Source organism: Cryptomeria japonica, chromosome 8 (genome assembly GCF_030272615.1).
Source record: "Cryptomeria japonica chromosome 8, Sugi_1.0, whole genome shotgun sequence".
Classification (NCBI taxonomy): domain Eukaryota; kingdom Viridiplantae; phylum Streptophyta; class Pinopsida; order Cupressales; family Cupressaceae; genus Cryptomeria; species Cryptomeria japonica.
This window is the reverse complement of record NC_081412.1, coordinates 30,941,237-30,952,154: the sequence shown is the minus strand read 5'-3', so window position 1 is coordinate 30,952,154 and position 10,918 is coordinate 30,941,237. Positions and strand designations below refer to the sequence as shown.

General features: G+C 34.0%; 1 protein-coding gene across 1 annotated transcript; it reads left to right on the top strand.

Annotated features, from left to right (window-relative positions):
* The first annotated feature begins 7,945 nt into the window (after positions 1–7,945).
* LOC131034622 (pentatricopeptide repeat-containing protein At5g59600) lies at positions 7,946–10,139 on the top strand. The gene is made up of 2 exons (XM_057966168.2): positions 7,946–9,795; positions 9,896–10,139. The coding sequence occupies exons 1-2, from the start codon at positions 8,164–8,166 to the stop codon at positions 9,998–10,000; spliced, it is 1,737 nt and encodes a 578-aa protein (XP_057822151.1). The 5' UTR covers positions 7,946–8,163; the 3' UTR covers positions 10,001–10,139.
* Positions 10,140–10,918: the final 779 nt, after the last annotated feature.

Below are 10,918 nucleotides of genomic sequence, written 5' to 3'. Positions count from 1 at the left end.
ATCTTAGATAAATCATTCCCTTTCATTCTTAGAGATTATATCATTCAATAGGTTTATTTATTGGGAGCCTATATCTATTTGAGTTCTTTTTAACACTTAGCCACAACTTTTATCAACCTTTTCCAAGTGAATATGTTCCTAAAAGTATGGTTTTAGATTTATTCGAAAGTATCAAAGGATCAAATGAGAATATCAATAAATATGTCGTATAGTTTCATCCCTTTGCAAGCTAAAATAAAACATCCACTTTTAGACGACTAATTACAATTTTTTTTGGTAGAATCCTATCACCCCCTTTAATATTGTGTATATGTGAACAACTATATTTATTTCATGGATCTTTGTACACATTTTAATAATGTTGAATTAAAATTACTTGATTCTATTAGCTTGAAGTATGGATGCCCTTCAACATGATCTTCTTATCCTTCAAATTTCCAAAAAGGTAAATACTTTTCAAAATAGAAGCATAATACGAAGTAAAGAAAACCTAAAACTAGATAAGTGGCCATCACTTATAATGTTCTTTCTTTGAGGCCTTAAACTTATAGAAAACTTATACGGAGAAGTGATCCTCTAGATATTGTTCTACAATCTTTTTAATACTATTTTCATTACTCCTCCTCTAGTTTATCCATTAGATTCATTTAGAGGATTATCTTAGGGATATAATAAACATTTTTTTCTATAAATATTATAGAATTAATGATCATCGCACATATATTTGTGATTCCCTTAGACATAAGGTACAAGGCCTCATAAGTAATAATATCATACATTGGGATAGTTTTAATGATGACCCGAATAATTATTCAATCACTCCATATAATTTGAATTTTCTTTTTGTTGATAGAAAATTTTTGGTAAGGGTCTAAAGTTGAATATTCTATTATATTTAGAAAACCTCAATGTGATAAAATAAAAAGCTAGAATATAGATATGTAATAAATATAAAGTAAATTATAATAAATAATATATATATACCATTTAATTATATGTTAATATACTTTATTGGTTTATACATGTTTTATAATTTGTTCATCGTGCTCCATCTATATATATTTCACATATATCTTACTACACTTTATTATTCTCACTTATATTCAATTCATATGATTTCACACTCTTATCTCGGACCACTTTTCACTTCGTAATGTCTTTCTATCATATCCTTTCACAATCAAACTTAATTATCTTATTCTCATGAACTTAAGTTTTCTTTTATAATATATTATACTTTTTATAGCTTATTTAGACATGTTAGAGGTGTTTTAAGGCTATTTAAGTGGTATATAATGGATATGTGGGTCTAGAGATGAATCAAATAACATAAGTGGCACCTCGTGGAACACTTTATATCTTGCCAAAAGTTCTCACTACTTTATAGATAGTTTGGTTCCATTTAGATATGAAGACATAATGATTTGCAAGTTGTCATGTTGAATATCTCCAACATTGAGTTTACATACTTTCTTTGGATTAACCATATTTTTATATTCACTCTTATCTCCATTACCAACATAAATAAATTTTAAAGATGGTCCAACTCAAGAAAACAAATTCTAAAGGAAGTGGGAATGGATGCTCACATCTCATGTAGCCCCATAATGATCATCGTCTCAAATCATTGGTAACTCTAAATTTTTTGTAAAGGTATCTCTATAGAAATTATGTTAATTGAAAGGAATTGCCTATTCATCGCACATATTCCCTATTTGAAAAATGGTGGAAGATTGTGCAACATGGTCTATCTATATGTAGACACTCAAAATTGCCTTGTTACTAACATCGCTAATTATTCCTCTATTTTAATTATTTAATTAATCTAATTTTATTCCTCTAAATTAATATTTATATTTTTCATCACAAACTAATAATTCAATTTCTATCTTAATCACTTAATCATTTGACCATCCCCGTGCTTAAGATTAACTAAATAATTTTATTATTTAATTAATCTTGATTGTCTACTTTAATTGAATGATTTTTATTTTTTAATTAAATTCAATTTCTACTTTCCCATAATTAAATAATTTCTTTAAATTATTTGATTATCTAGTTATGTCCTCTAAATAAAATAAATTTATTAAATCTAATTTCCCCTTCATCAATTCAAATTTCTCTTCAAAATCAAATTCAAATTCAATTCACCTCCCTTTAATTTCATTTCATTTAACATTTTTAAAAATAATTCAAAACAAATGACATTTCATTCTAATTTCCTACATCATGTATGTCAAATTCCTAACTGCCATTGACTTTGAGCCCAACTCTCAATCACATTTTTTTGATTGATCAATCTATTCAATTAACAATTCAATCAATTTAGTCTTCTAATTAGTTAAATATTCAATTAGCTTTCTTAACTAACCAATCAATCATGTTTAACTCTTAATCAAATTAGTTAACTCCTCAATCAATCCAGTTGATCTCTCAATCAAATCCAATCAACATGAGCAATTCTCTCCCACCAACTTGTCACAATGAATCTCAATCGTCGATTAATTTTGCTCCCAAATCGATTTCGGTCATTCAATCAATACTTTCAAAATCTATAAATTCAGCATCAATCCTTCCTTTTTCAGCAACCACTATCTTCAAATTCTTGTGTCAACATATTGCAAGTTTTCATAGTGCAACTCTGAGAGCCAATTTCCCACAAGGAGTTGAAGAACAATAGGAATCCCAGTGCTCATGACCAACAATGAAGTTTTCTTAATTCATTTCTTTTGAATATTTTTCAATTGCTGATTTTAGTAGCATATTAAATTATTGGTCTGCATTTTGGAATTTCATGATAGAGCTAGGTTGAGTGGTTGATTAGCATTAATCTATAATAATCCTTGATTTCCTCTTACTTTTCAAGAGCATACACTATGATCTAGATTGTGTGAGAAAAACATGATTGTTAAACATCCATTTCATCAAAATTTTGATTTCTTTGTTATTTATCAATGTTTTATAAATTATAGTTGAACCAATATTTATGATTTTTTATCCAAAATTTTAAAGATAATGAGAGTGCATGAACTACACAATGTTGAATCATAGGCATCAATAGGTATGAGAAATAATATATAGCTCTATGATGTTCATTTGTACAAAAGACTTCCTAAGTATATAACAATAAGAAATATAGCTATGTTTTATTATGCTTGACAATTTCTGTGATGATATTGTGAGTTCCTAGTCATATCCTCTACAGAGTTGGCTACTCAATTAAGAAAAAGCATCGATCAATAGATAAGTTTTTAATGTGTGTTGTACTATGACTTTCCACTTCCTTAAAGTAACTATTTTTAGTAAATGAATATCTACATATAACTCATTTTGTGTTTCTTAATGTTATTTCTACAAAGGTGTGCACATTATTTAATGGATACATTAAAGTATTGTCTTCCATGGGAAAAAAATAGTGGAAATTTTACCTTAAGAAGTCCATTCATTAGAAATTATTTGAATAATGCAGTACTAGTGTAGACTTGCTTTCTCAAAATAGTCTAATAATCTAAAACTTTGATTCATTTATGTAACAACTTTTTGAATATTTTTTTAGGCAATTTAAAATTTTAAACATTTTCCTAGTATAGATTCCAAATACTTCCATAGTTTAGATTTTACTTTTTGCATAAAAAATATTTGTATTCTGTATAATTGAAATTCATCACTAGGGTGAACTATTTAAATGCATATTACATACAACCATAGACACCACCCAAATTGACAATATAATAATTTACTAAAGTATGAGATTTGACAACACATTATCACCTATTATCTATTTATCTACCCTCTTAGATTAGTGTAGGAAGAAATTTTATAATTTAGCTTCTTTTCAACTTTAAAAACCAACAATATTGATATAATGTAAGATTTGATGGGAATCCAATCACATGATCTTAAATATAGTTGAATGAAGAAAATGCAAGAGAAATAGCACAATGACAATGAAGGTTGTAGTATGAAAATAAAATTATGTTCCAAAATATATAAAATTAGTATTCAAAATTAATCAAAAAATAATTAGATGAATGGATGAAGTACATATAAACATGTATTGTTAGATGCATGATTCAATGAGATGACATGTCTAGATGTCATGAATTTAACTTCCAATTAGTTGATTATTTATTGATTCTAATTGAGAGATCAAGAGTTAAACAACCAATAAGTGGACCAGTTAACTCAATCCAAAGAAGGAAGAGGTGGCCTTAAATACAAAGAGGTGACACCTAACTACCACTAATCAATGATTAATGAAGTAGTGATGTCGCCTATGTACCTTAAGTCAAGGTGTACACATGTCATTATTATACTTAGGATAGAAACACCTCCAAAGTAAAAGTATGCATTTTATTATAGTAAAAGTCATGGGAGAAACTTAGGAGTAAGAGGAATCTCATGAAGAAGTGAAATGAATGGATATAAAAGAAAATGATAAATGCTTACAAACTCAATAAAGTGGCACAAAGTGGATACGTGATAAAATAACACCTTCATAGGAAATATTTCCCCATCTCTTGCATAGAAAGACATGAAGGCATCAAGGATGGAAGGATCTTTGACCACAAAAGATAGGAATGCATCATAGTTAGTATGGAATTTGCATGTAGGTCAGCCAAAGAAAATTCTCAATAAGAATACATGATAAATAATATAGTATGAATGCACAATCTATTATTAGGTAAGTGGGATCAAATATATATCATATGATAACAACCCAAACTCAAGTCTAAGTGTAATTATCAAACATATATAACATTAGACTCAAGTTGTAATCAAATTTAATAAAAAAGGAATGCAATAAAAAATATCAAATCTAAACACCCTAATTGGAAAGAAGGATAAACCCTAAGGCCAACATCTAATTCATGTAGCATGTTGCATTCACCACTGGTATAGGACAAAACACTACTCACATAAATACTAGATTAATTAAATTATTTAAACAAATAAATAAATAATGAACCTAGATATATGAGATTAAAGTGATATGATAGAATGAAATTAATACATATATTATATAAATAAAATGCAAGGATATTTAGCTCTAGATTTGACAAAGATATTACTATGTAGATATCAAATATGTGTCATGGTGTCATGAAAAAGAGATTTTTAGATAACTATTGTACATGTCAAATTTAGTTGTGATCCACTACTTAGTTCACTTAGAGAAGTATAAAAACAATCTATATTCAAGTGTGGACCCAAACCTCTGTACAAAACTAAACCTACAATTCATAGGTATGAACTAACTGAATTTAGTTGACTAAAAATTGTTCACCTCAATCTTTTGATATTTAAATCATAATAAGGAATTTGATATATTTACAAACACCTAGATGGAATATATTAATTCACAAATGTCATTTTATCTTTAATCGGACCTCTAGATATAATTTAGTAATGATGAATCCATATCGAATACAAGGAATGTGTCATATGTTCCTAGGATAATGATGCAATGATATGTAATCCTTTTATCCAATTACAACTATGTAATCCTTTTTATCCTATTACAATTTGAATTCCATATGTGCTCAATAGATTTCTACATATTATCTCGTCTTCTTTTTGAAAATGAAAATGTGGTGGCCATTATAAATACACTATTATAGTATGCAATTTCAAATAATTCATATTTTAGATGGCTCATTGCAACTAATGAAAAAGGTGTCAATATTTGAAATTTGAAACTCGAGGTTAAAATCTACATGTTAAAATATAATTTGGATCAATTATGTACTTGTGAATATAAACAAGGGTGACAAATGAAGGATCTAGGGATTGTTTCTGCATCTACTAATCTAAACCCGAAAGATAAATGAAATACCTAGGGATTGTTCTAAAGCTCTTGTTGCTACCCATGTGTACTACTCTTCCTATTGGGCCCCCTCAAAATCTTCTTAAAGGTTTTTTGTGGGCTTCAGTAGTTGACCATCTTGGCTTTCACGGAGTCGCCTAGGAGTATTGTTGTCTCTCTAGGGAGTCTGGAGGGCTTAGCCTTATTTCTACCCAAAAGCAGGGTCTTGCATTATGTGCCAAATGGGTCATTTGGGCCATCACTGGTGATGAAACCTAGAAAGTTCTTCTTAGACATTGTATTTTTGTCGAATATCCAGCTAATAGGCCCTCGTGGAAGGGGATCAACTTTCAAACCCTTCTTGTCATCAAAGACACAGTGCACATTCAAGGTACTTGTGTTGCCAAAAGCATTTGGCATGCCTGGGAAGCTATCAAACCCTAGCTTCGTTGGGATGGTCTTTCTTTCAATCAACATAATATTTAGTGGTTGTTGCTCTTTCAGATTCAAGGGCTTCCTTTAGCCTGTGTTCCTTGGGTTAGTGCTTTGCGTTTTTACAAATGCGGCATTTGCACCCCTAGGGACTTTTTCTCTAGAGCTACTATGCAACTTTGTTCTTGGGAGGACATGAAAGTCTAGTCTCGTCTTGGCCAACCAAATTGATAGACATTTGACCTTGTCTTGTCGACTTTGCCTTTGAATATGCTACACAAGTTGCACATTCATTCTATCAAACCCTGGTGGAAAAATTGGCATTGGTTTCCCAACGTGCCCTTTTGCAATCATAAGCCTTGGAAGTTGGGTTACCATTGCCTCGTGCCTCATTTGCCTATGGTCTCAACTTTGAATCTCTGGTGGCATTTGCAGTTGCCGCAACACATGGCATTGCAGATTTCAAACTATTTGGTCCACCATTGTTGAACCTAAGCTGGATCATTTTGCTTGGTGTATTCTTTTCTAAGGCTTGTTGTTGGGTGCTCGACTACGACACTTAGGAGTTCTTGACCCTCACTGCCTATTTTGTTGTCAGCTAGAAACTTTCACCCATCTTTTTGGGTTTTGATGTTGAGCTCAGCATTTGTGGAATTGGATTCATGATTTTCTTTTCAGTTTGATCCCTTCACTTGGCATATGACTCTTTTGGGAGATTCCCCTTGATTCCCTTCAAATTCACTCAGATTTGGCATGCTTTCAGGGTGGACATCCTCTTCACATTATGGAAGGACAGAAATGTTGCTTTATTTTCTCACAACTCTATTGATATTGTAATAATGTGATACTTCAAATTCAAGTGCAAGCCAACAAGGTTGTACTCAAGGTGGATCACTTGCAAGTGCTCTTAGATCATTGGGGAAATGCCCCTTGTACAGTGGCATGAGTGCCTTCAGACCCTTCTACCTCTTGTGACTGCTCTCCACCCCATGAACGCTCTCTGCCCTAGGGTCAGTGGTGCGGCCACAACTCCTCTGCTCGTTCATAGCCCCCGAGGGCCCAATTTCCTTGTCTTCAACAAGGCAGTGGTAGCAACTTCACTCAATGCACTCAGCCTCTCCACCTCATGGTGGCTCCACCTTCGGGTGGGACATGGGGGGTGCCAACTATTTTGTTGGTGGCAGTTCTAGTTGGTTGGATATCAAATGAGATAATACTTGGCCTATCTCTTCCAAAAGATTCCTACAACTTGCTCTAGCTATTTCCCAGCCAGGAAGGAGAAGGAGAATGAAGAGACAACTATTGATGAAGGGTGGTCCCTCCCTCCCAGATGACAACCTTGACCCTGTTGATGTATGGGGTCCCAAGGACGATCGTGATCCCCCGCCGCCTCCTACTTTAGCCGCTTAGCGGTTTGTTTTTAGTTGTTTCTATTTCCGAGTGTTGCCCATATATTTTTTTATGTTTAGTGCTATATCTAGACGCTATCTGTATGACTCCTTAAAGATGATCTCGCATCCCCTTACCTTTTTTTTTTTTTTGATAATATACTTTTATTTAAATTTTAATGAAAATGTCTATTCATCAAAAAATACTCAAAAAATCAAAATTGAAAAAAAAAATAATAATAATATTATCATTTAACTACTTCCATATAAAATACACCATCTTACAAACTAATCATGAATGAGAGGGTAGCCTAAATCTAAACTATTTTGCTAAAATATTGAGCTCCGACAGCAAGCAACCTTGTATGAGGCTAGAAGTGTAAGAGATTGAAAACGGTCAGAAGAACTCTTGAATGGGGGAAGTCTGCAGGGTAAGTTTAGAGAGTTGCATTCCATTCCGAAGAAAAAACTCCAGAAATAAAATATATGGCAATCAAACCACTTCCCTGTTTCATTACCATTCAAAGTAACAAATAAATGGTTATAAAACCGTTTTTGAGAACAAAAGCGGTCATAACAAGCAGATTGAACAAGTATTCCAAACGCGTCAGTGATAATCCAAATCTCAAACTCGCAGAATTATGTAAAGAGGGTTGGTTGAAGGAGGCGTTGCACATTCTGCTCACTTCCCACAAGCTCACTGTAAATTCTTCTACATATCTTCAACTCTTGCAGACCTGCATTTCCAACAAAACCCTTTCAGTGGGCAGGCACATACACTCGCACATCAATGAAAGGGGAATTAAGTTATCCGGACACAAACTTTTACAAGATACTCTTATACGAATGTATGACCACTGCGGAAGTTTGGTAGATGCCCGCGGTGTGTTTGACAAAATGACTGAGCGAGACATTCTGTCATGGAATGCGATAATTGCAGCTTACAGAAGAAAGGGGTATCCTCAGGAGGCACTGACGCTATTTCACCAAATGCAAGCAACAGGTGTACAACCAGATCAGTTCACCTTTTCCAGCATACTCCAAGCGTATGCCAAAATCAGAGCTTTGGAACAGGGTATGTGCATCCATCAAAGGATAATAGGAAGAGGTTTTTTGTCAGATGTTGTGGTTGCAAGTGCTCTGATAGACATGTACACAAAATGTGGAAGTATAGACACGGCACGTCAACTGTTTGACAAAATGTCTCAAAGAGATGTGATCTCATGGAATGCAATGATCGCAGGATATGCACAAAATGCTGTTCTTGACAAGGCTTTAAATCTTTTCAAAGAAGTGCCTCGAAGAGACACATTCTCATGGAATGCCATGATTGCAGGATACGCACAAATTGGCGACCTTAACCAGGCTTTAAAGATTTTCAAAGAAATGCCTCGACCAGATGTTGTCTCTTGGAATGCCCTGATCGCAGGGTATACCCAAAATGGGTTTGCAGAGAAAGCCTTGGAGACTTTTAATCAAATGCAATATGCAGGCATAAAGCCAGATGCCACAACCTTTTCCAGTGTCCTCCCGGCCTGTGCTAAAATGGGAGCTTTGAAACAGGGCGTGTACATCCATCAGTGCATAGTTGAAAATGGATTTCTGTTAAATGTAATAGTTGCAAGTGCCTTGGTAGACATGTATGCAAAGTGTGGAAGCATACAGAAGGCACATGAGCTGTTCAACAAAATGCCTCAAAAAAATGTAGTGTCATGGTCTGCAATTATTGCAGGATATGCACAAAATGGCTTTTGCAAGGCTGCTCTCAAACTCTTTGAACTAATGAGGCAATCTGGAACATATCCTAATCATGTAAGTTTTGCTTGTGTTTTGTTAGCATGCAGCCATGCAGGTTTAGTGGATGAGGGCTGTAAATACTTCAATGGCATGAGTGAGCAGTGCATTACACCTACAACTGATCATTATGTGTGCTTGGCTGACCTCCTTGCCCGTGCTGGCTATCTTGAGCAAACTCTAAACTTTATCATCAAAATGCCAATAAAACCTGTGGTTGTTGTATGGGCAAGTTTGCTTGGAGCCTGTCGAACACATAAGAATATACAGTTAGGAGTATTTACAGCAACTGTTCTTTTTGAGCTAGATCCTAAAAATTCTGCAGCTTACGTTCTTCTCTCAAACATCTATGCAGAAGTGGGAAGGTGGGGTGAGGTACGAACTGTAAGGAGTTTGATAAAAGATAGAGGAATCAAAAAGAATCCTGGATGTAGTTGGATTGAAGACCATAAAATGGTACATGCTTTTTGTGCAGGTGACAGATCGCACCCACAGACACATGAGATTCATGCAATGCTGGACAAACTGTCTAGGGAGATTAAGGCGGCAGGGTGCTTTCCAGATTCAGCGCAGGAACTGAATGATGTGGAAAAGGAAGAGAAAGAATTATTCCTCGGCCACCATAGTGAGAAGCTGGCAATTGCTTTTGGATTGTTAAACTCGCCTAATGGAACAACCATTCGAGTCGTCAAAAACCTTCGAGTATGTGTTGACTGCCACACCACAATCAAGTTTATTTCCAAGATTGTTGGAAGACAAATAGTTGTGAGAGATGCAAACCGGTTTCATCATTTCAAACAAGGACTATGCTCTTGTAGAGATTATTGGTGATTTTAAATAAGGCGAATCCCTTCACATAGGCTTGTACTATACAAAGGTGCACTGTGTCAGACCTGCAATAACAAATAAGAGACCAACGTTTATTTCCAGTTTCTAGAAGTGTGTTTTTCTTCCCAAGTTTTTGGAAATCTAGATCACACGGCTCACTTCACAATATATATAACATAGCTCTGTTTTATTGTGTCATGCAAGATGTGACATTTACTGCTTTAACGAAAATGTATCCACCTCTGGTGGAAGAGAGAGTGGAGAATGGAAAAGCATAAGGAGAGAAACATTTGAAATGAAAATGGAAATGGTTTTTTTTATTATTTACGAAATCAGGTGGTCTGTTTATGGGTGTAGAGATGGTTTATAGTAATATAGGACTGCCCCCTATTTCTTGCGTGAGGCATCTAACTATGCTACAAACGAGGTGTACCCCTATAAGATTTGAACTTGTGACCTCTTTTTCAAGAGTATAAGTTCTCCACCACTAGACCAACTCAAGAAAATGGAAAGGTGCCTCACCAACAGGAAATCTGAGGGAAGCGTACAATGCTTGGAGTGATGGAAAAGCTGCAGATATTTCTTTACTCCAATCTTTGTCATTTTTGTATTGTTTGTTTGACTGTATTAATTGTACTATCTTGTGTCAGTCAGATCTGCCATTTAGGAT

Excerpts from the sequence above, each read along its gene's own strand:
- LOC131034622 (XM_057966168.2), top strand. The coding sequence starts at position 8,164 with ATGGTTATAAAACCGTTTTTGAGAACAAAAGCGGTCATAACAAGCAGA. Across the intron at positions 9,796-9,895 it reads AAGTGGGAAGGTGGGGTGAG|GTGACAGATCGCACCCACAG; the intron begins GTACGAACTGTA and ends CTTTTTGTGCAG.